Genomic DNA, 26,355 nt, shown 5'->3' on the forward strand with positions numbered 1-26,355 from the left:
TTTACGAAAGCGTTTACGTTCGTTTTGTTAATTCTTATATTTCTTACCAGATCAACGAGTAAATGGCGATGATTCCCATGTGATCGTATTGATATTATAAATGTGATGTGTGTGATGTTCATACAATGTAAATAAGGACCACGATTGTAATCTTTAGAAATTAGGATGATAATTTAATAAAATCCCGGAATTTCGATTCGAAGACTCAGTGGTGAACTGTCAACTGGAAAAAACCCTCTTGCCTTGCCCTTGAAAGTTGCCTTTTAAATCGGTTTCTATCTACCGTACCGTAAAACCCAACATTGAAAGGTACCCAACTGTCCGGCTCCTATTTGTTTTATTTTTATATATGTTACAGAGTAGTCTAAAATAACGGACACGTATTTTTTTTTTTGTTATCTCAGGTCAAACTTGTATTTTACAAAAAAATAAACACTAGTAATTTGCTTTAACAGCACTTTTCTACAGAAGTTAGAGGGTTTGCTCACTTTTTACTACTATGGAGATCAATTTCTCCGAAAAGGTTGTTTGGGCAAAATATAAACGCATTATTCCACATCGATCCAAAAAGGGCAGTTTAGTTTAATAATAATAATAATTTATTCAAAAACTCATTTTACCTACATCATATTTAACTTAAGAACTAAAACATACTGTAAAAGAAATATTTACAAGAAATGCCATTACATTCAATATTTAAAAGTTTTGAAGCAAAGAATCATAAATAACTAATTAAAAATTCACAACGATACGAAAATAAACAAACTGCAAATATTCAAAACATAGACTATGCGAGTTTTGTCATATCCACTATACCTATGGTTCCATCTTATGACGATGACGTAGTCCACAGGCAATTTACGTTAAACACGAATTGGCAATTTACGCATCTATCGCCATTAGATTCGATTAGGCCGGCGTTGTCATGTCAGCTTTTTTTACCGACCCCGGCTCCAGGCTGGCAGGCACGATCTGCCTCATAAAGGGAACGCTGACTGCGTCGGATTTCAGCTGATGCCGCGCAACGCTTTATTGAATTTCTAGTTTTAAGTTTTAGGAAGTAATAGGTAATGGTAGCTCAAATTTAATTTGCTATCCTATCGAGAGAAAATTTTGGCTGACAACTCATTAGCGCCTAGCTCAAATCCAAGGATACAGAAAGCTGGAATGTTTAATTTATGATCTATGTAAATAAGCCAGCTTTCGTACTAAAACATGCTAAACAGTGAAAGTACAATTACATTACAAACAGTTCCAATTTCAAACGGGTTTGTGTTCAATATGAGGCAATAATTTCTAAAAAATCAGCAGCGGCACCAACGTCCAATGGAAATTTACGACCATAAACGACATTTCTGTAAAAGCAGTCCGACCGAGAGAAAACAATTCCGGGGAACTGGATCGGAGTAGTTTCGTTTGCGTCAGCGAACGGCGGAAAAGTGTTGGCTTAAATATCTAGAAGCCAGCGCGACACATGCGTAAGCAAAATGGCATTCTACATCAAATGTGTGTGCAAGACCATAAAATCGTATCATAAACTAAGATCTGTTCGTTGCGAGTTCAAAATATATCAAGTTAAAATTCGAGTAGAGACTAACAGAACGGTAAAACAAATTGCAATCTATAAAATGTTTACTAAAAGTCATAAAATGAATTCGCCACAGTAGCTCGGTGAAGATTCGCCAGTGTAATTGCTCGAGATAACCTCGGTACACGAGTTTACGACTGGCAGATAACTATACGAGTTGATAATAGATAATGAATAAAGACTTGTTATTACCGCTATTTTTTCATGACAACCTACATTGTTATCGAAATAGTTATTTACTTCTCGTCGATAACCTACTGACCCCGAACGCCGGTCAATTCTTGTAGCACAATCATGTTTCTGTTTCTTTAACAACATCTTAGTCATCATTAACACAAACGGATTTATCAATTTAATTAAATACTTACTAATACTATTTAAAAGGCATCACCATCGCTCTATAAACATTGATGATATGATAATTATGTCGCTCGATGGCTAACTACTAAATAACTACTTTCAATTTGACTGTGTAATTTTTACCAAATGTCATAAAAGGAACTCGCTATTGTCGTTAACGCAACGAGTTATTGAGTCAGAGTGGAAAATAATTAGACAGAAAATTACGTAGTTTACAGACACCAATGAACATAACGCACCTTTAAAATTAAACTGAAATAATTGGAAATTTTGTCATTTTAAATTCAACCAGATTGTGTTTTATTTAAAGTTTATTTTTTAAATGTGAATATTTCGAATTGTTTCGGTTTAATTTTAAAGTTGTGATAAATAATTTGGTACGAATGCTTCTAGAATCGTTCCTAACTAAGGATCAATATAAATTGTCTTGTTGTTTGTAGCAAACAATATTATTTTATTATGAATTCATATAGAACAGAGTTTCTTAACCTCGGGTCGCGACCCCAATTTGGGTCACGGGTGGTATTGGGATGGGTCGTAGGGATTCTCTGATAAAAGCGTCACAAAAAATATTTGGGTTTTTTTAAATATTACTTTGACGTCAATTTTAGGGTCACGGACGGGCTACAAATATATTTTCATCACACTTGCTCGTAAACAGTGTCATAACATGCAGGCTACCTTGGTTGCAACCCCCCAAATTAAACCCTCGACCTTAATGTGCTTGTCAAGAAGCCCGTGGTCGGTAAATGAATCATTGCGCGTACTGACGGCGCTGCGCGCGCTGCTGCAGGACCACATGCACACACACGTTGCAGCGCATGGTGCGGGAGGCGGAGGGCAGCGCTGCCAAGAGCGCAGCCTAAGGTATCGCCAATATTTGGAACAATTATATTTTTTCTTTTAGAAATAAAAAAAATACTCGCAAATGTGATGAAAAACATTGTATGTCGCACGGGCGGTACTAGGATTACGAACATCGACTCATTAAAGCCCTCAGTCTTCGACTTCAGGCTTCTAATAGACTCTCGTTCGTAATTCCTTATTTACCGCCCTTAAGACACAATGTACTATAACACTTTGGGTCGCCAGCCAAAAAGGTTAAGAAAGAACCGCTGATCTAGAATTAAACATGTTTAGGAAAAACTTTTACATATTAATGATAAGAGTAAGATAGGTATATTTGGATAACCTCTGGAACACCAGCAATGTTTGTCCGATAAGGAAATAGCACACAACAAGCCTAAAACGTTCAAAAACCCCGTGTAACCACAACAGAAAAACAGTACTTAAATGCTAGTAAATAAAAATATCCAACATATACAATTGTTCCCTTACGACAAGTAAATAACTTTGGCTAAGTTGAGAATTGCCTTTTGTAGTTGGTAGCGGGCTAACTGACCAGTTGACTCATAGTGATCTTGTTTTCTTTTTCATAACGTGACATGCATCCCTGGAAGTCAGCTGAATAATGTGCTAATAGGCAAACAGAAGCAACGAAAACTGTAAAAAAAAAATATAGTTATCCGTTAATGTTATCTCTAAGCAAGCATGAGCGCAACATGAAATTTCTTTGCAGATATGATGAACAAAGGATATCACTTGCAGATTTCCATAAACAAAGCGGTCGCATCTTCGCCTATTCAAACAAGCGACTCCGCGGTTAAAAGCCTAGTTCTCGACGGCCACGTCAGCTTACGTACTGCGGCTGACACGACGCTCTTTGCAAAAACAACGTGCCTCCACAATACTTACAATAGGTGGCTGAGCTGAGCGGTTTCCTCTCCCCCTCTTTACATCTCCCTCTTCCCCTCCATTGCCACTTATGTGACTCAGCAGTGAGCTCTAGATCAAATTCGACGTTGTGCGGCTTTGGTAGCTTGTTTTCCTTATAATGATCGTTTTTTTGCTAATAAAACATTCGGCAATGGCACCTTTAGCGATTGTTACGGCGAGGTCGATTTATCGGAAATAAATAACCTGTAATTGATGATAGCGTAACTCTTGTTCCGCGTAACCAAAGATGGATTCAGCCTACATTTATATGGAAGAAGTTTCTGAATGCCCTTTCCTAAATCCATTAACTATACTAACGTCGAAATTGGTGAAGGCAAGCAACATAGATAAGATATGTAATGTAAATAATAAATCAAACTTTCACGACCTGAATAACAAATTATGTTTATAAAAGGTTCCGATAAAACAATATCCAGTAAAGAAACACTTGATAGGTGAATAACGCTGTCGGAAACACAGGAGAGCCAACGGTTTCCGATACAAAACGGAATCCAATTAGCCATTCCATCTCGCCGGCTTTCATTAACCGACCGAATAGGCGGAAATCGTAAAAAAACCTAACCGGGGAGCGGGCATCGCAAAAACGGCTCGGGGAAAAGCCGATTTTACTGCAGTCGTCGTACTGTATAAACAAGTGTTTAATTACGTGTTAGGACTCGTTAGGAACGCGATAAACGTTACTTGCGGGGAACGATAAAGGTCGTTATCGAAGAATTCACATAAAACCCGCCCGACTACTTCGTATATGATAAAAACCACTTGGGAACCTTTCATGTACGTTAGAGATTTATTATAAGTTAATTAAATATTTAAAAATAAAACGAACGCATCGAACTATCTTCACTTAAATGTTAATATTTAGAGCAGGTAAACTTAGCCAACGAACTTCATTATTTATACAGCATGCACATGTCCGGTCACCTACGCAGGATATTTTAGTTCGAGCATTATTCACTGACTGACGAGCGCGCCGTCAAAACAAAATGCCGGCCGTGCATGGATAGATCCAAATCTAAGCCAAAATACACAATGAACGTGCAGGTAATACGGACAGATGTATCGATCGAGCAATGAGGTTATTAGCCACGCATGAACACTGAACATGACAGCATTATTTTATAATGCTTCAATAGCTACCACCCCCGACTTCGCTATTTTAACCTTCGTTGGAGAATTTCGCATCCCACCCATCATGGATGTTACGCAAAATCCGTCCTTATTCCTTGCCAGTGTCATAAACGGAACCTTTATGCATTCAGTCATATTGATGAGTCAGTCAATTAGGGCATTATTTTTTAAAACAGTAAAATAAAATTATCCGTATTATCCATTGTTTTTTGTCCTATTTATTTCAAACGCGTAAAAGTCTAATCAAAATGATAGTGGCAAAAATCCGCACACACACACACATTTGTCACGTAACATGTATTTTTAGCCAACCTAGCAATGCGCCACTCGCCCCCACGATGATCGCTGCATGGAAATACATCTCTATTTTGATGTAAAAATTATTTGAGCATCATGACGGATTCTAGTTAAAAATATTCGCGTAAAATAAAAATGCTATTTGGCGATAAGCAAATACAATCATGACGCATTATTGGACTTATGTGAGAAACTGCGGACGTCATTGCATCATAGAAAGCAAATTTCGTGTTTTGCAAGCGTTTATTTTCCGAGAAATAATAAGTCAATATACGTATAGAGTTCGGGATAGGATCACTCTTGCCTTGAACAATATTTGATTATGTATGAAATGAAGCATCGGAGAAATGGGGAGACCTTGATAAGTAAGTTTCTATTTCCGAGGGGACGCTGAACAAGGTCAATCTCGAATCTCAGTTATTGTCGGGATGACATTATAGAGAAACATTCGAAATCCCTTTCGGGAAACCTCAAGAGGCAATAGCCGTTCCTCTTTGGCCCTCAGTCGCTCTCCTTCCTTTGTGTCGAAATCACATTAGCTATTGTTCAACGAGGCTTTGTCGGCCGGCACTATATACCGAATATAGACCATACGATAGCGTAGAAATTGTATGTCAGGTCAGGTCAATGAGGAAAATGATTGATATAACCTTCAATTTTTGCAAGTTTTATTAGTCAATTATTAGGTATATTATGTAAGCATAATCACAAATCATAATGTTACCGTAAAGATAGAAATGAGGTAAAAAATACATCAGTTAGACATGAAACACATCATTTAATGACTATTTATAAATCCATACTAAAATTATAAATGCGAAAGTGTGTTTGTATGTTTGTCCGTCTTTCACGTCGAAACGATCGACGTGATTTTTGACATAGATATAGTTTATGGGCCAGAGTGACATAGGCTACTTTTTATCCCGGAAAAATGCACAGTTTCCGTGAGAACAGCGCGCGATAACCGGATTCCATGCGAGAGAAGCCGCGGGAAAAAGCTAGTAGGTATAATTTATATCTCTTCTAAGTAGGTATGTATTTTTTATCACAGCGTGTAATTTAAAGTTACAGCTCCTCATAAAATCGATAAACATCAATTTGAACAATAATACACAAAGCTGGTGGTTGGTAATTACAATTTTAATAGATCGGTCAGTGAATGGGGTGTTCACCCAACCTCCAGCTAATGGAGAGGGGGTGGAGTGTACCACCGGAATCCAGTACAAATTGTACAATGGAGGTTTTTGTAAATCAAATTATATCGCTTTGAAAATGTTTTCAGATAACTGAAGCGTGATTTTATTTAGCACGCAACTTTAATGCAAATCAATAAGTCTTGTTTGTTCTTTTTATTAATACTATCAAACATTGGCTAAAATTCTCTCGAGATTAAAGTTCATAGGTAGTAGTAAATTACGTGTAGTTGCTAAGCGATGCACATATTTGATGCTGTTCACCTTACTTGTTTAAGGGGCTGTTTCACCATCCATTGATTAGTGTTAACTGGCGGTTAGGTGTGATGCCATCTCTATTTGTTTTGTTCGAATAGACGGAGACGGCATCACATTTAACCGTCAGTTAACACTAATCAATGGATGGTGAAACAGCCCCTAAATATAAGTTTACCTATGCCTAAGACCCGAATATCATCTAGAACTGAAATCTGTTCAATGACAAGAAAGAAAATGTCCATATACCTACAATCTGTGGTGTACACAGCGCTTTCTCAATGTGGGCGTATGTACTTAGTACAAAGATTTGCTCCAAAAAGCAACACGTTTAACGTTAGTTCGCGAAACAATTTAAGATTTAAGACTCAAGGCAGACAACGTGAAAAATGATCGCGTCATCAACACTAACCGAGACAATAATTATGCTCAAATATAAAATGTGTGCGTTTAGCATTAGCATAATTAACGATATTTTTATGCTAATACAATCTCTGCGTGTGACAGTTTTTGTGAAAGAATATTGAACGAAAATTAATCTTTAATTTGTGCTAATTTTCTGAAATCCAATATCTTAAAAATAATAATTGACTCGTCCAACAAATCAGATACTTCCCCAGTAATTAAGACTTGGAGTATTAATAAAATTCAGAGACAAATATATATTTGAAGGCAACCATGCAAATACACATAAAGAGTAAGAAAGAACTATGTCAGCGACCAAATTGATGACATTTACTATCCTTAAGAAACAGTATCTTATAATGATAATAATAAAACTAAACACGTCAATACAAGTAGGCAGCTTCATGAGATGGATGACAAAGTACAGTAATAAAAGCACTATATGAATGTGTTGATAACTTGTGAATGTGTGCATTGCGTTGATTGTGGGCGGGTATTTAAAAGGAACGCAATCGATAGCCGATCAAGCGACCGAGCCGGTTGTACCACTGCATGCATGTGTGTGTGAATGTAACGTACAAAAGATAGAACGCACACATCGCTGCGGGCTAGCTAGTGTAAACGGATGTGGCCAGAGAATACATCGTACGACTATTTACCGAGAAATACGATTCGCAACTGAATAACCACGTTAATCAAACAAAATATTTCCAGTGAAACGTCCTTTTTCGGAAGTGAAATATGGATTACGATTTCCGCGGGTCATAATAAAGCTTTGGTTAATAAATCTCTGAGTAATTTAATAAACATCATTAGTTTAGAACATGAAACACCGTGAGACTCAGTCATATTCAATATATTGACCCGGATAACTCACGTCTCACTTGTCGGGCTAAACTCGATTTAAAACATGAGTTATCCGGGTCAATACATTTAATATCCCTAGTTAATGTCACAACATACATAAAATTTGTTTTGATAAACAAGCTCAGATTAAGAACGTTTAATGCAAGTAATAGATGAAGTTAAATATACGAGTAAACATCATTTACGCGAAAATGAATAAAACCACTTTCCTTAACTCATCAAAGTTTGCACCATAGTCGAGCGTATGGGCAATGCTCTACGACGCAACTCGGCCCAAGTAACGCCGGCATAGGTACTATCTATATTGCAATCTGGCTATACTTCTTGACATCATATAAGTACATACGTAGCAAGTATAAGACAGGTCGAGGCGAACCGAAGCGCAGCTCGCCTGTCTTTGTTTACGACACACTCACGTTGCTATCTGCACACAGCCAACAACATAGGTAGGTAGTAGGCATGTATCTATATGATAGTTTTTACTTCCTCCCAGAATGTATTGCGGTGTTACGAACATTCGAATGCTAACATTGTCAGGCGAGGATTCCGTGATGAAAATGTTAAGAAAGGAGGCCATATGGAAAATTGACTGTCCGGGATAACTTGCGGAGGCAACGATGGACATTTCATGAATATTCACGAAGCAATTTGTACAGAATTGTTTGGAACTTTTGTCATAATTACGAATTTGTGTGAATGGCCAATTAAATTATATTTATTACTTTGTAGAAAGCCCGAGTGTTAATGCCCCGTCGCTTTGACGTTAAATAGGATAACCAGCAGTTTCAAGAAAACATTTTATGATAATGATCTTGAATTACCTAAAATGTGGCTCATTATTCAAAAATAATCATTACGTTTGCCTTGCCGTGAACGCATTATCTTTCTACCTATTAAAATGTAATCTTTCATTCCAATGTTTCACACGTCACGCCTCAAACAAACGGCGACAGAATAAACGCCTTGATTTACACAATTCGTTGTGTTTGAATTAGATAAATATGTTTACATACATACAGTTACAGAAATGTGTTACACTTTTTCACTGGTTTATTATATTATTATACTTTACTATACCTTACTACTTATTATACTTTATTGTACGGTCAGCATCAAAAGTAGCTGGTTACTTTTTTTACCTTGTCACATTAACACATTTGTCAATCTTGTATGGCGCTAAGTACATGGCTGTAAAACGACAAAGTACAAAAGTACCCAGCTACTTTTGATGCTGACTGTACTGGTTAATACACGAGTACTATTAATATTTAGTACTTACCTGTAACTTTAAAAAAAAGTTGTTTTTGTCTGGTGGCATCAGGCTCTATACTACGAAGTGCAAAATTCGAACTTTGTATCTTGCCGTCCCGCTACCGCTAAATATTACATATTTAATACGAGTGAGAGGGACGATACGACACGAACTTCGATTTCCGAATTTCGTAGTAGCCCCTCAGGATATATGCATGAAATTAAATTTTCGTATTAAGTATGTGATAAACTTCAAGGATTTATGGAAGTGTGAGTGCATGCTATTGCTAAAAACTAGTTAGCTTTTTATTTGCGAATGTTTAATTCACGGAACCGTAGGTATGTTTCTAAGATCAGCAGGACTAACTATATTGTTCACAAAGCCAACAACTTTGATGGCTTCTACTGTTGGAAATAAGAGAAGAAATAAGATATTTTAGGCATTATGAACCTCAATTACTGCAACTCATATCTTCAATTAGATTACTTAGCACTAGTTAAACCAACAGATTATATATGTAGGTATACTTCAAGAAATGTTTTTAAAAACATTAAATTCCATTCGAAGTTGCAGAATTTAAGGTAATTAAGTTATCAAACTGCTCACAAAATTTTAGAAGAACCAGTCAAAAATATCTATAGCCTGTAGAAGCGAAACGACGGGTAAAATAGAGATTGCGTGCCTGGCAGGTGTTGTATCCTAACACATAGCTAACTCAAACTTCTCTCACTCTCCAGGTTGCCTGATGAAAATGTTCTCTCTATGCTACTGAATTGAAAAAAGTCATTTCAGACAGTCCAGTGTAAAAATTTTAGCAAAAATTAAGAAATCGAAATACTATTGTACAATATTTTAACTTTTGGTGCAACCATGAAGATCTAACCATGCATGATACTTTTGATTTGGTTGAAATAAAAAATAAATGCCCACAAGGGTTTGAGCAGAAAAGACAAAGTTACGTACCTATTTATAAAACAACAAAAAAAAAACTCCAAAATGTTTTTTTATAGTATTTAATAGCTGAAAACATTTGATTGGAATTGTAAACCACCCACTCAGTTCAAAAGCAAATAAGACTCGAAAATCAGATGTTTTTTTTTAATCCAACACAGTTTATGTAAAAAAAAGAAACAAACCATGAATGTGAACAAGAAAACTTTCCAACAGAAACCTTTATAATTCTCAACAAGAAATTTAATTTATATTTTATCATAACTTTACTTTTCCTCCGATTAGAGCCTTTGAATACAACTGCTTTCTTAAGAAACTGATCAACAAATTAATGAAACTTCAAAAGAATTTCAACAACAGAAACCTTAAAACAAATACCAAAGCTAAATAGGTTATAATGAAAGGCAGAACTTTCAAATGGAATCCATTGAAACTTTTTACCCCATCTGAAATTAGTTGAGGGAAGTCAGTAGCAATTTAGCTTTTATACCCTTTGGACATGGGTAGTAGAAATGCCTGCATTCTTCGAGTTGTTTGTGCTAAATAATACACTAACTGCAGATAATTACCAAAAAAAAAACTGTAGCCTTCAAATTTGCATGGAACATGAAAATGAAAAATCTTCTCAGTTATACATTACAAAAATACAGTGTAAACTCTTCATAATGTCACTCGATTTAAGTGCAAACTCCTTAAAACATTGTGATTGGTTGACTGGTTGGTTTACTATGATTTCTATACAATAATACACTCTAGATAGCACCACACTCATTCTATTTAACAAGAATATGGCATAATAAATCATTAAGCAGCACTTTCTAAGTTGCCAAAATTGATAAAAACTGCAACTGTGAGCATTCGTTTGTTTGCTGTTTTGTTGTTTCTAGCATGTGTTTACTTGGGTTTTTGAAGAAATGTTGTCTTGGGTTTTTGCATGTGTTCACCTCAGTTACTACACCTTTGTCAAGTTGTTACACATTATCATAATCACAGTATTCACAGTTGCTTACAGATTTTTGAACTGTAAACATGGCAAGAAAACAAAAATCTTTAGAAAAATAGATGAAAATTGATTAACATTTCTTTCTTTCCATTTAACAGCCACTCTTTATAATGTCGAAAAGTGGTCAGTCCCTTGAGTGTTGTTATGTAGTTTACACTGTACTTTCAAATTTTATTGATATTCAGCATTTACTACACAAAACAAAAAAAAAACTAGATTTTTTCCTAAAACAGATTATAACTTCGTAATTTTTTTTACTCTGTTTCTTGGGCGGGCGAAAAAATGTACTATGGGCAACCTTTTGCATATATCTCTCAATGTCATTCTAAAACATAATAAAAGTGTCATTGTCTCGAGTGACCACTAACAGCCCGTACTTCGAAAATTTGTATTAAGAGCAAATGATAAAAATGTGCATCAGACGAAATATACTTCTTCAATGTTAATTTTTTCACCTGCCATAGAAACAGAGTATAGTCAAAACTTGTTGGTTGTGGGACTCGGTCATCAAAGTCAATTAGTTCATCGGCATCTTGAAAGTTATAATTATAATGGAATAAATTATCCCAACTTTTTCTTTATAAAGTTTGCAGTCTTGACTTACTTACCTTTGGAGTTGGAGAAAACCTGGCAAAAGGAATCCAAATGCGTAAATTCTGCTTTTAACCACCACTACAAACAAGGTTCTAGATAACACAAAACTATACAACTTAACTACTTGTTCGATTCACTACACTAATAACCGAGTAGGTCAGCTCAGCGGCGTAATAATTATGTCGATTTGGATGACCGCGTGTTCTGACGCCAAGCAACGTCTCGTCTCTATAAAGTCGATTCACGAGCGACACGTTTGATACGCGCCCGAGGTTGTGACGCGGCGGCGTCGCAGCGGGCACAATGTCGGCCGCGAGCCGTAGCCCGACCACCATCAATCTCCGAGCCCGCCGCGCCAAACCTCGCACCGCGTCAATGACGCTACCGCATTAAACACATGATTTACGCTAAAACTATCACATCGAACAAAATAAAAGCATTCCAGATTAAACTTAACAACGAAAACTACGATTATTAAGCAGATTTAGCTTTTAACTTACCGTAAATACGATGAATCCAACAACAAAGAGTCACCAGCCACGCGCTCCAATTATAGGGCACACACAAATCACGATAGCACTAACAGTAGATGTAATTATGTTACACAGTTTTGTCTAATATGTCCGCGGTATCAATGCAAAACAAAATGTTATAAAGTTTCTCAGTTTTTCGTGGCAATAAACACTTAACAGAGAAAATAAACCCTTAGCCACCGCCAGCGACGTACAAAATGGCGGATTTGCGTAACGAAAGTGACGCGCGTCGGCGCTATGAAACGAAGTGTCGTGTCCAATTCACGCATTCGACATTCATGACGAAGCCGATTTATCGATTATTTTGATTAAACAAAACAAATGGAATTTAACATTCTATTGTCTTTCATAAATGCCTTCTTTTAATTATGTAATTAAGAAATGTTACACAGTGAATTAAAGTTAAATAAACTTATTTGCAATAGGATTAAAAACTCGAAATACTTACCAAATAAAATACAAATGTGTTTATTTCATGATGAATTTTTGATACAAAATTAAAAAAATATATTTTATAGAGTATAATGTATAAAATTTATTTAAGCATAACTTCGTAACTTACAATTAATTGAACATTGAGTTTTCATAGTGGCTGTTTACCTTAGATTACTTTCGACACGTAAAAATCTAAAAAATGTTAAATTAAAAAAAAAACTATCATATACGCGAGAAAAGGTTCGGTTTTGCTTTTTAGCCCTCCCCTTTGCCCTAATTACGACGCAAAAACCTAATTTGTTAAGCAAATAAAAATTGCGAAGTCTGCCAATAAAACTATTCATCAGTTTCATCGTTTTGCTGGTATGTTTATACAATTTTTGCATACATGAGTTGCCATATTTTATAGTCTGTAATGTTTCGTTTCAATCAGCTGAGTTTTGTTTTCCTTTCCAGCAGTTTTCGATAAACAGACAGACTAAGGAGGCTTCTGGAACACAGAGGAAAACTTCGTGACAATGAATGAGTTAAAATCCTTGGAGCATGCCACATTGAAGGTGAGCTAAAGTTGAAGGTTCCTTGTCCTTTGCCATTGGAGACCTCTTCGACTACGACGATGATTTTTATACGCGCTGATTTATTGATTTGTAAATTAATAAGATACGGATTATATCCAGGGTAGCTGCTCTACACAAGTGTTATTTACTGAAGCCTCATTTTTATTCTAGAAACTTCCCAGTATGTACAGTATGTTCATTAGTTTTCAACCGACGAAAAAAAACGGAGGTTCTCAAGTCAACGCCTATTTATATTTTTTTATGTATGACCTCGCATAACTTTTTACATAGTAGTCCGATTTTGATAATTCTTTTTTTATTGGAAAGCGTATACCTACCCCGAGGAAGGTCACATTAAAATTTGGAAAAAATATTCTCACCCTAAGGGTAGTAAAACAGGGGATGATTGATTGTTGGTACTGTATGATCAGGCATAACTTTAATAAAGTTACAAATTAAAGGGGGTCGTCATACAAGAAACGTGTTTCATTCAGCGGTTTTTGGTTGCTACGCTGCCAAGTGGACAGCCGCCAGTTGCTAGGGGCAACGCCCGTGACCCTATGTTGTTAAATGTTTAACTACTTATTAATTTGCTATTTTATTAGTGCTATTTTATAAAACCTTTGATAATTATAATAATTGTCTCTAAGACCGTGGTTTATTTTTTTCGAAAATACAAACTGAGACATGGATGCACAGAAAAACCAGAAAAAGAGACCAGCGCTGGGAATCGAACCCAGGTCCTCAGCAATCCGTGCTGCGTGCTATAACCCCTACACCACCGCTGGACAGGAATCGAGACACGAATTTTTCTTATGCATACATATCTCAGGTTGTTTATTTCTTCTACGCTACTTATGCAGCAGCACTAGCGACATCTATGTTCCGCTCTCATCGAGAGACGTCACACTCTTTCAGAACCAACCGCTCACCCAGACAAGAGATGTCACTACTAAGCAAACAAATTATGATTGGTTTTTTGGAGTCTTTTTGTATTTTTTATTTAAACTCCAAATTTGTTACTTTTATGGGTATCCCGTGAAACCATATCAAAAATACTGGTCTCTTTTTCTGGTTTTTCTGTGCATCCATGTCTCAGTTTGTATTTTCGATATGGTTTCACGGGATACCCGTAAAAGTAACAAATTTGGAGTTGAAATAAAAAATACAAAAAGACTCCAAAAAACCGATCATAGTTTATTTTTTTGTGCAGCATTAAGACTAAATAACAATTTATGATCCACAAACCTCCGACACACACTACACACACTTCACAAAAGCCAACTTCAATTAAGCACTCACAGCCGCTGTATGTAATGTTTTTTACATTAACAAAATGTCCGTAATAATTCATACTAACTAACACTATTTATTTACAGTCAAAATTTAAAATCAGGTTAAGATTAATTCACTAATTCATAATAAGTACGCGCCATTCGACCGAATTAGCGCGTTCAGCCACTTTTAATTTTTTCTGTCGCGGGCGCCGCAGCGTATGGCAAGAGTCTAAAGCGCTATTCAGCCTCCGACAGGGCGACAGCCAAAGAGGATGAGAATTTAAAATTGTTCTTTATTCAAAATACTTGCACCCAGTGCTTACATTTTGGTGATTATGTTTTTATTAACTTGTAATATAATGTAACTACTCGTAGTTATGTTTGTTCGGGTGGAATTAATATTTCAACTTAAATTTGAAGTGGATATCTTCAACCGATTAAGCTGAAATTTTGCATGCATGTATAAATCCAATGACAATGCTTATGACGTAGAGCTGATCTGATGATGAAGTTAGATGTTGCCCATAGGAACTCTGTAATAAAACGACACGACCGCATCGGTTTTAGTCTCATTTGATTCGTCTTGACGACTACCTACTTTGGTAACCAGGGGCAAAAAGTACCGTCAACAAAAAAGCTTGTATTAGATTTTTTTACAAAAAATTATTACTGAACTATTGGTTTTTAAGGCATTGTACGGAGGTGCGGAACCCTTCATGCGCGAGTCGCTCGCACTCGCACTTGACCAATTTTTATTATTCGATAGGGCAGGGGTCTTCAAACTTTTTGACTCAAGGGCCACACTGCACTTAATGTAAATTCGTGCGGGCCAAGACTGGCTGGTCATGGGGGTAATATATTAGTTAAGTGGACTTACTCTTCAGGGGGTAGGTACCTAGATACGAGTAACGCATAAGGAACGCACTTGGTGTTGATTATGTGCATGAGTGGCTATCTATGATTTTGATTATGACCAATTACCGTCAGTGGCGGGTCTTATAAAACTAATTACTAGTTACTTGTAGGTTTATAAAATCAGACCCTATTGCGGGCCGGACCGTGGGCTCTCCCGCTTTCTTTCCGCGAGCCGGATTAGAGGGGCTCGCGGGTCGGACTTGGCCTGCGAGCCGTAGTTTGGCGTCCCCTAGGATAGGGTATACCTTGAAGTTTTATATAAATTTGGAAAAAAAAAATACCCCAAGGGTGGGTAAAAAGGTATGTATTTTTTTTTTAACAAATGTAATAGAAGCCCATCAGCTCAGCTCAGCTCAGCATCAGCTGATAGCAGTTGAAATGCTTGTAGAACTATCCGATACCGAAGACAACCAGATAGCTAAGTTGTTAGTGACCCTGACTACGAAGCTAGCGGTTGCGAGTTCGATACCTGTGATGGCAAATATTTGTATGATGAATATGAATGTTTGTACTTGAGTCTGGGATGTTTGTATGTATTTAACACTACTACTAGCACCCATAGTACAAGTTTTGCTTAGTTTAAGGCTAGGTCAATTGGTTTAATTTGTCCCCAAGATATTATTATTATTATTACCCTTTTCCGTTATTTCCAGGTCCCTTATGAGGTGTTCAACAAGCGCTACCGCAACGCTCAGCGCGTGATGGACGTGGAGGCGCGCGCGGTGGGCGCGGTGGCCGGCGAGCTGGACGGCGCGGCGCGCGCGCCCACGCCCACGCCCACGCCCACTCCTGCTGCTGGGGAGATCACCGAGCTGCTCGGAGGCATGGTTAGTACTGGACACTACCAGACCAATGATGTTTGATGCCCTAGACTATCGCGAGGCAGCAGGAGTGCTAGCCATCCACACTCTCGATTTATTCAGTTGCCCGTTACGTCTACTTTCCTCTATTCTTTGACTCGCGCCCGAAAAACAGACTCAAAGCAGAGCTACAGCGAAGCGAAGGGAGACGAGGCCTAGCCCTCACTCTCGCACTCGCGTTTCCTTGTGTAGCCTCGTGGAGCTTTGGATGGGCCATGAGACGCCCGCCGCTAGGGAGATCACCGAGCTGCCGGAGGCATGGTTAATACTGGACACCACCGGACCAATTTTTGATAGAGGCCTTTGTTCAGCAGTAGACGTCTTCGAGCGATGATGATGGTGATGTTTGACAGGCATAGCAGAGTGGTTAACAAACCTGACTACATAGCTTGGGGTGCTAATAGGCTTGGGTTCCAGCCCTAGTTGAGGCAAATTGGTATGAAAAAGGTGAATAAGTTTTTTCTTGAGTTTTGGGTGTTATGTTATGTCTTTTAAAGTATGTATATCCATTTTATAATTGCTATAATACAAGGTTTACTTATTTTAGGTTACATTTACCGAGCAAACGGGCGAGCAAACTCGAGACAGTGATGTAGCGAGAACTGTTCAGCGCTCGCTCGCTCGCTATGTTTATACGCACCGAGTACTCGGCTGAGAGCACTATCTCGCCCGTTTACTCGGTACGTGCGATCAAGGCAATTGTTCTGTCTTGGACTTACTTGCTTTCTTCGCTGCCTGCCTTACTTCCTTCCCAAGGTTTCAAACTATCTTTATACCAAAGTTCATTATTACAGACAGACATTACTTTCGCATTTATAATATTACAGTAAGGATAAGGATTGCAAAAAAAAAACCTTTTTTTATTTGACCAAAAAGTTTCTATCAATGAACTACTGAGCCATCTGTTTAAGTTAACGGATATAAAGTATATTATTTCAAATTTACAGGTGGAGAAGTTAACAGCAATGAAGCGCAAAGCATCGGAGTCGATCAACGAAGAGCTGCAAGCAGCGCTGGTCTGCAAGAAACGTCTTGAGCATCTCAAGGAACAGGCTGTCACACTCACCGAGCCCAGCACTCCACAAGTGCGAGTGAGTACACCTTACTCTGGCTGGTCATAATTATACATTTGAAAAAGAGAGACGTGTATCGTTATAATAATGTTAAGACTGTATAAATCTTCTAGCTTTATCCCATGGCTTTGCTAGCCATAGAAATACTTTCATGATAAATGTTTACAATCTCAAAAGTTTGGCCTGAAAAAAGGTCACAGTAACATTTTAAAGCACAACTTTCGTTTGTATTAAAATTCTATACAGGGCGTCCCAAGACTATGTAACATCAAGGGAAAGTACCTGAAATATCGTAGATAGGATATTTTGCTGAAACAAGACTTCGTTATTTTTAAAAGTTAGTAATTCTGCATTTAAAGATTTTCTAAGAATTACTTGCTTCGTCTGGGAATCGAACCGACTTAAATGTAAAAAAACACCCCTATGTCTATGATGCCAGTCGAAAAAACAGACAAAAAATAATAAAACTTCCTAAGTAACATAGTATCTTAAAAAAAAGAAACAACATACTTACCAGAATTGACCATTTGACATGGGGATGGACGGGTCATATGTTACGTTGTAAAGCAGACAAATGGAGTAAGCAGGTAACACTCTGGTACCCAAGAGATGGAAACAGACAACGGGGGCGTCCAATAAGAAGATGGGAGGATGATTTCCGCCTAACCCTGGGACCATACTGGACCAGAGTTGCAGCCGGCAGAGTCCAATGGAGGCAGTTGGAGGAGGCCTATGTCAAAAGACACACCGAACTGAGGGACATTTTATGATAATTAATAACATACACAAAAATAGAAAACTACCAGTTCGGAACAGAAAGAAAAATTATTATATTCTTTCAGAAAAATATTCTATCTACGATATTTCAGGTACCTTTCCCTTGATGTCCCATAGTCTTGGGCGCCCTGTATACATGTGTTTTTGTACTGCTTACTGTGTTGGTGTTCAATAAGGAGTTATTGTATTGTATTATTTAAGAAAAATGAGCTGAAAGTTGACCATTAAAATGCTGTAACTGTGCATAAGAGAATCAATAGAAATGTTTTATTTATCTGTCCTCGTTCAGCACAGGTCAAGTGGTAACAGCTGAGCGGAGGGAGGATAGGTCAATGAAGCGTTACTATTGGTTCCAACGCATAGACGATCTAAAGTTTGAAAAGCAGTGACAACGGAGGCGGAGCGGTGCGGCAAAGCGTGGAGGCGAGGCGTAACCGCTTGTAATATTCGAGCTAATATTAAAGAGTCCGTATAGAATACCGCGCCACGCTTATTTCCCGCGCGGTATTCTATGCGGACTCTTTCATGTTAGCTCGAATATTAGAACCGGACTGCCTCCGCGCCGCTCGCACCGCTCCGCCACAGCTGTCAGTGCGTTTCATGCTTTAGACTTGCAGCGCTGCTTTCGACCTAATTGGAAGTGGTGTTTACGACGGTGGCCATTTTGTTATAGACGAGCACCACGCAATGGCGGCGTATCCGACTGGAGCGCATGCTCGTGGATTACTTCCTACGCAGTGGCTACTACGACGCGGCGGCCAAGCTCGCCGATGCGCGCGACTTGAGGAGTCTGACCAACGTCGGTCAGTATAAGCAGTAGTATAAGCTAACCCACCAATGAGGGCTATCGCGAATGAATTCGCCACTAGAGGCGCTAGTGTAGCGTGAGGTTTCCGAAATGTCAAATCTCATAGTTTTTGGGTGAGCTACGCGGGTTTATTTATAATAAGAATAATTTTGTGAATATTTTGCAATATCTGAAATTAATTATGGCAAATATGCGTTCCGGGGCAATGAATGTCTGTGTTTTGAGACAGTTTTGTCTTTCGGAAACCTTTGTCCTCCCTTTTTTCCGAACAAAACGGGGACTATGCAACACTGTGGCATGCTCGATATTTTTATGGTACGGTTTTAAGGTGTATTAAATATGATTTTAATCTAAACTTTGTTTTCACGCCCGTAATAACAGACTTTGAAAGCTATACTTAAAAACCTCACGAAAAACGATAGCCCTCATTCTCTCCTCCCCCGTAATAACCTCCGTACTACGTGCAGCCGGGTTTTTAAGTCGGTGAGAGTCCGGCACTGTCTGGGCCCTCCGTTCCCAGTCGTCCATAATGGATTCTTCCCGACTGCACGCCCTAATCTATGAATCACCTTTAAGAAGGTGTGGATTGCTTAGGGCATCAAATAGTGTTAATCCGGCACTGATTTGTCTGATGGTAACGTTTGTGTCAGACATCTACTGCGCGGCGGCGGAGGTGGAGGCGGAGCTGCGTGCGCGGCGCACGGCGCGCGTGCTGCAGTGGTGCGCCGACAACAAGTCCAAACTGCGCAAGCTCAATTCAACCATCGAGTTCAAGATACGGCTGCAGGTACTGTCACACAACTAATTTATTTATTTAAGGAGAACCAATAGCTAAAAACCCAACACAGAGCCAATTACAGGATCCCACAGATATAGTTTACATGTTTAAACTTAGCTTAAACGAGGTGATACACCATATGTTAAACAAAACACCACATAATTACAAATAGAATTCCAACACTTCACACACATAGTACCTACTAATTTCCTTTAACCAAATATGCAACAAAGTTAATAAAGTTAACAGATATGCAATGCAGGCGACTGAGGAATGAAATTCGCTTCCTTCGTCCACCAAAGGCTTTATGATGACACTTTTTAGCTTTAAGCCTGCCTCCTGCCTATAGGTTACCAAAATAAAGACTATACACTGTATGCTGCTCGTTCCTTTAAGATGGCGCTTTATTGACTTCACACCTGCCTCCCATAGGCCACCAAAGTTAGACCTGCAGACGGGTACGGGTGAAGACTAAAAAGTTGGACACCTGTGAATCTGCGTTAGCAGGAAGTTTCTCACTATTATTTTTTTCCATTGTGACACGAAAATTATCCATGCAAATGTAAACTTTCGTGTCACAATGAAAAAAAAACAATGGTCATTTTAACTACTAGCGTTAAGGAGTGACACTTTTTGGTCTTCAACATGTTGTTCCTTTAAGATAGTGATTTATTGTCTTCGCGCCTGCTTCCCATAAGCCACCTAAGTTAGGGCTGTAGAATGGTATATGCTAACTATTCTTTATTGACTTCGCTGCTACTTTCCATAAGCCACCTAAGTTAGGGCTGTAGAATGGTATATGCTAATCGATATTCTTTAAAACTATTATTTATTGACTCACACCTACTTTCCATAAGCCACCTAAGTTAGGGTTCTAGACTGGTAATAAACAGATCGTTATTCCTTTAAGATGGTGCTTCATTGTCTTCATGCCTGCCTCCTATATGCCACCCAAGCTAGGGCTGTAGATGGGTATACGCTAGTCGTTCCTTTATAATGGTGCTTTATTGACTGGCCGTTTCTCCCATAAACCACGTGTGTGTATGTACTAATCGTTATGTTCTAATCTTTATTCTTTAAGACTATGTTTTATTGACTTCACGCCTACCTTCCATAAGCCAAGTTACACACAGTTATGTACAGTTACATGTACACAGTTATACAATAAAGTTTATTACTATTTCTATTTCCACCTAAGTGTAAGTTAGGGCTCTAGATGGGTATTCGCAGGTCGTTATTCTTTTAAGATCGTGCTCCTTTGATTTCACGACTAACGTTCATAAACCACCAAAGTTGGGGCTGTAGGCAGGCGTGTCTCGGTCAATACTTAATTATTTTAAGATGGTACTTTGTTGACTTTACACGACTGCCTCCCATAGGCCACCAGAGTTGGGAATAAACGGGTATACTATACCCCAGTAATTATTCTTTTAAGATGATGGTTTATGACAAACAGCTGCTTAATTTTCAAAGATTACCAAAATTAGGACTGTAAACTGGTAGTTGCTGATATATCATTATTCTTTTAAGATGATATTTTATTTTCATTCTTGCCTTCTTTAGACCGCGAGCAATGCAGGGGCAAAATCTAGAAGAGTTTCAACAAAAAAAAAAGGTGTCATGATATTTATATTTATGTATTTTTCAATAATTCGCGTTGTCCTCAGGAATTTATCGAGTTGGTGCGAGCCGATCGTCGTCTAGAAGCAGTGAAGTACGCCAAGAAACATCTGTCGCAATACGAGGACGGACAGTTGGAGGACATACAGCATTGCATGGGCATGCTCGCCTTCCCCAATGACACTGGTATGTCATGTGTAAATGACAGTTTATCGAGAATAGTTCAAGTTCAATTAAATCAACCGACAGTATGCATCGAGAGAAAGAAACATTTGTTTTCAATGAAAATACAAATTTTCTAAATAAATGTTTATTCTTATGAAAACATTTTAATTTTGTTGGCGCATTCGTGGCCGATGCGAAGTCCCCTAGGCTGTTGCCTACTTTGACTTATTATCGCTAAACCATTTTTTGGAATAAGTACCACTTGTAGTGGTTTTCACCAGGTTGAAATCTGTTTTCAGACCGTTCTGGAGGAAGGCCCGACATGACAATAAAAACTTACTCCATTTTAGCACCAATTTCAGCAGATTGAAACACGTTTACGTTACGTTGAAGTGGTTTATTGATTCCTTTGCTGTGCAAAGCTCCTCGGCTCTTCGCGTACTTCGACGGCTGCGTTCGGTTGCCGTCGCGTCTGATCGGCTCCGGTCGGCCTCCGTCGCGTGCCGTCGGATCCATTCCATTCGGCTGGGCGCAGGCAACCAGTAGGTCCGGAGGGACGCAACCGTTTTCCGCGGCGTGTTCGAGGAGTCGGTGCCATGCCGCGGCAGCCAACCGACATTCGCCAACCGGAACGGTAGCGAATCCTTCCAGTCCGCTTAGTGTGAATCGTACTTAGTTTGGAATGTAAGGGTCTCCCCACGTCTATCGACGCAGAATCGACTTTAGCCGACATAAAAACGCATGTCCACGCAATAAGAGCGAAAAAGACTTCCCGTCAGTAAACGTCGTTTTGCGTCTGCCGAGCCGATCAACGTTTTTTTAGCTCTTATTGCGTGGACATAGAGTTCTTTGATGGTAATATTATAAGGTGAGCCTTGGTGTTTGACAGAGGTGGAGCCGTACGCGTCTCTGCTGGCGCGCGGGCGCTGGGCGGCGCTGGAGCGGCAGTTCCGAGCGGAGCACGCGCGCCTGCTGCACCCCGCGCCGCTGCCCGCGCTGCCCGTCGCGCTCCAGCTGGGGCTGCATGCGCTCAACACGCCATATCCTTGACATGCGCGCGCCACACGCGTAACCTACACACGCAACAACCCGCCATATCATTGACACGCGCGCTACACTTGCGTCACACGCGTACACAACATACGTCACGTGTGAACACCCCATACACTTGCAGCACGCGTGTTGTACCTATACACCGCGAACAACACGCGTCAACATGTCATATCCTTGACAAGCGTACGCCATGTCCTTGCACACGCGTACACTACGCACGAGTCAACACGCCATATGCTGGACACGCGTACTCTACATACGCGTCAACACGCCATACACTTGCAGCACGCGTGTTGTACCTACACACCGCGGACAACACGTGTCAACATGTCATATCCTTGACAAGCGTACGCCATGTCCTTGCTAGCACACTCGTACACTACGCACGAGTCAACACGCCATATGCTGGACACGCGTACTCTACATACGCGTCAACACGCCATACACTTGCAGCACGCGTGTTGTACCTACACACCGCGGACAACACGCGTCAACATGTCATATCCTTGACAAGCGTACACCACACACGCGTCAACAAGCCATATCATTGCAGCACGCGTATTGTATCTACAGTCCGCACTGCTAAATTCTTTGACGCTCCACACTGATGTATGCTACGAAGGCCATAGAAAGTTTATACTAAATTCCATTTTTCTAGAAAGAAATGGCATGCAAACTTCAATCGCTCATACTTATTTTTCAACAGATATTGACTATTTTTACATCATTCGATTTTATTTTCCGGTTTTCTAATAACTTTAATTATTTAAGAGAAATAATACTGACCCGAATAACTCAAGTCTTAAATCGAGTTTAGCTCGACATGTTTCGGGCTGATCTGTTGTAGTCCTTCTCCTTAGGAACAAGGCGACTGCGCGGCTGCTGCAACACGGGTCAATATCATTTAATATGAGCGAGTCTCACTGTAGTTTCATGTCCACAATATTTAAGAGAAAGTTTGTTTTTCCTGCATATTCCCTCATTGTTAGGAGTAAAGTGATTATTTAGGTAATAGTAATAGTACCTTAACCGGTGCGCACTCAGTGCTACAACGCGGCGACGCAGGTGGCGGCGTGCCCGGCGTGCGCGGCGCCGCTGAACCAGCTGGCGCGCACTCTGCCGCACGCGCACGTCTCGCACTCGCGCCTCGTGTGCCGCCTCTCGCGCGCCCCCCTCAACGAGCACAACCAGCCCATGGCGCTGCCCAACGGACAGGTCTACGGCGAACAGGTCCACACCCTCTATTGTGAAATTGACCATTGCCATTATTAACCTTTCAAAATCCGAGCACTACCAAAAGATAAGTACTGACAGTACTTTTTCGCTGACTCCCCGGTAGCCGGCGGGAGTTGAAAGGTTAATATCCATCCCAGCCTATTTACGTCCCACTGCTGGGCACAGGGCTCCTCTCGGAATGAGAGGGCTTGGGCCGTAATTTCCACTCGGGCCCAGTGCGGATTGGGAACTTCACACGTACCATTGAATTACTTCACTGGTGTGTGCAGGTTTCCTCACGATGTTTCCATCACCATAAAGTTCGTGGTAGATTTCAAATGTAATTTCGCACATGAATTCCGAAAAATTCAAGAGGTGCGGGCCGGGGTTTGAATCCACGAACCTCTGCTTGAGAGGCGATAGGTCAAACCACTAGGCCACAACGGCTTTTTGAATATCAATGAGTTTAGAAAAATATCTACTGTTGTCCTTGACTCCTAAACTCAGCCCAGGGTCGGCCAGCCCCCCCCCCCCTGGAGCCACCTATTATGGTACAGCTTATTACATACAACAATGGACTCATTTCACTTTTTTTTTCATTTAGGCACTGAAGGAAATGATGAACGAACACGGATCCATCGTGTGCCCGAAAACCAACGAAGTGTTCTGCATGAAGCGCGTCGAGAAAGTCTACGTAATGTAAAGTTACAACCTACGTTAATGTAACCTACGTTTCCCACTATAGGGCTCCTAAGCCCTCTCCTCTATCTACACTAGTTTGCTAATGTAGTTCGGAATTCAAAACAAAACATAGGTTTCCTTTTTTTTCATATTTAAATCTTCAGGAAAAAGATGAAATCTCACGAGTCCCGAGCGATACTAACATGGCTGTACTGTATGTTGTGTATGTTATTACGTTATTAGTGGCTTAGCGAAAAGTTCTACCCCACCCCGTCCGGTTAAAATTGTTTGCATTTTTGGTGCCTCTGGTTTTATTTGTCATCTCTTTTGACAAAATTTCATAACGAAAGGAAAAGTTACCAATTCATTGTAAACCCTTGAACAGGCCCTACCTACAATGTAACCCCAGTAAAAAAATATATAGGGGTTAAGTTCGACGAGTCTTAACAAAATTATGTTTTTTTATATGTTCTATTTAAATGTGCTCAAATATTTTGAAGTGAACTTTTAAATGCACTTTTACCTTTTTAAAACTTCGATCTGAATCTCGTGAAGCCATATGACTGGTAACTTTTAGATTTATAATGTATTACGAATACACGACTCGCATAACCTTCTTATTTTCCCTCTTGTCTTTTCTTTCTAAACTTTGAAAATTTTCTAAAATTGTGTAATTTTTTAAATCATTTTTAAAGTGTCATGTGTTTTAAACTTTATTTAACCTAAGTCTAAAATGTATAGTCATTTTTGAGTTGGTCTCATTATATATGTCTTATAAGCAATAAACTTAAATCATAAAGTTTTTTTTTATTTCACTCCTATTTTTCCCGTTTATTTTCACCACCATTGCTCTAATCTAATTTCATTTATTCATTTATTCATAATAAAGACTTACAGTATACACCAAAGCGTCTCTATTACTAGCTAAACTTACAAAACACTTACGTACTAGATTGATACATAATAAATAACTACATTAAACAGACATACACAAACATTTCCTTATTTTATTGAGAAGCGACTGCCAGTGGTCAGCGAATACATCAGCATCTGGGACCTGAGTCACCAATAAGTTCAGAAGCTCAATCGCCCTTGCGGTCGGCGAGTTTCTAGCGCGGCGCGTCCGGAACCCTTTAAAGGTAGCGAAGAGCCGACGGCGGCGGCGTACCCCTGTGCGACCATATTGTTCAGGCACAAATAATTGAAGAAGCGCGAACATAGACGGGTTGTCGACTCTATTTCGTAGGAGAGAGCAGTAGTGCATCAAGAGATGTGCTTTCCGTCTAAAGCATAATGTGTCTTGTCCAACCATACCCGCCACAAACAAAGAGGGAAACATATAGGGGTAATACCCATAATGATTTTTATACAAGTACCTATTGAATTTTCGCTGTATCTTTTCTATCATAGAGTTGTATTTTTCCCCGAATGGGTCCCATTCCCATACTACGGAGTTGTACTCTAACTTGCTACGAACAAAGGCATAGTAGAGGGTTAGCACAACTTTAGGGTTTTGGAATCGAGCCGATGTTCTCATTATAAAACCCAAAGACTTACTTGCTCTTTTGCAAGTCGAAATTATATGTTCATGGTAGTCTAGCCTGGAATCAAGAGTAAGACCCAAGTCTCGAATACCCTGAACACGGACCATCTGAGAATGATTCAGACAATATGTGGCTTGAACTTGCTTTGGGGATCGTGTAAAAGAGATGATCTTGCGTTTAATCAAACGATCAACTAATTACGAGTCGGCCCCGCGCACCGAGCGAGGGTTCCGTACATATTTAAAAAATTAAACTAAATCTATATACTTATATATACCTGTTCAACCCTTTTCCAAGCATACTGCACATATAGCGGCCAAATAAATCATCTGGGTTTAGTGACTGAAGGAAGACCGTGATTGGAGACATTTTGG

At 39.3% G+C, this 26,355-nt stretch overlaps 1 protein-coding gene and 1 long non-coding RNA gene across 3 annotated transcripts in view; one reads left to right on the plus strand and one right to left on the minus strand.

Moving 5' to 3' along the window:
• LOC141442478 (uncharacterized) overlaps positions 1-12,458 on the minus strand; it is a 50,162-nt gene extending 37,704 nt beyond the window's left edge. Inside the window, exon 1 of the long non-coding RNA XR_012452942.1 lies at positions 12,191-12,458. This is a non-coding gene — a long non-coding RNA (uncharacterized lncRNA). The remainder of the gene's footprint in view (positions 1-12,190) is intronic.
• Positions 12,459-12,838: 380 nt separating this feature from the next.
• Kaz (E3 ubiquitin-protein transferase Katazuke) lies at positions 12,839-25,236 on the plus strand. 2 transcript variants are annotated; one of them, XM_074107281.1, is made up of 10 exons: positions 12,839-13,021; positions 13,118-13,215; positions 16,061-16,234; positions 17,215-17,358; positions 18,791-18,920; positions 19,576-19,712; positions 21,371-21,509; positions 22,378-22,527; positions 23,581-23,771; positions 24,361-25,236. In XM_074107281.1, the coding sequence occupies exons 2-10, from the start codon at positions 13,177-13,179 to the stop codon at positions 24,457-24,459; spliced, it is 1,203 nt and encodes a 400-aa protein (XP_073963382.1). In that variant the 5' UTR covers positions 12,839-13,021; positions 13,118-13,176; the 3' UTR covers positions 24,460-25,236. The 2 variants fall into 2 exon arrangements, with proteins under 2 accessions (XP_073963382.1, XP_073963381.1); XM_074107280.1 differs by having other exon boundaries at positions 12,840-13,021; positions 13,115-13,215.
• The last annotated feature ends 1,119 nt before the right edge of the window (positions 25,237-26,355 follow it).

Source organism: Choristoneura fumiferana, chromosome 25 (assembly GCF_025370935.1).
Source record: "Choristoneura fumiferana chromosome 25, NRCan_CFum_1, whole genome shotgun sequence".
Lineage (NCBI taxonomy): Eukaryota > Metazoa > Arthropoda > Insecta > Lepidoptera > Tortricidae > Choristoneura > Choristoneura fumiferana.

What these genes read in the sequence shown, in the direction of transcription:
- Kaz (XM_074107281.1), top strand. Translation starts at nt 13,177, where the DNA reads ATGAATGAGTTAAAATCCTTGGAGCATGCCACATTGAAG. An exon ending in CCGAGCTGCTCGGAGGCATG is followed by an intron (nt 16,235 to 17,214) that starts GTTAGTACTGGA and finishes TCAAATTTACAG; the next exon opens with GTGGAGAAGTTAACAGCAAT. An exon ending in GAGGAGTCTGACCAACGTCG is followed by an intron (nt 18,921 to 19,575) that starts GTCAGTATAAGC and finishes CGTTTGTGTCAG; the next exon opens with ACATCTACTGCGCGGCGGCG.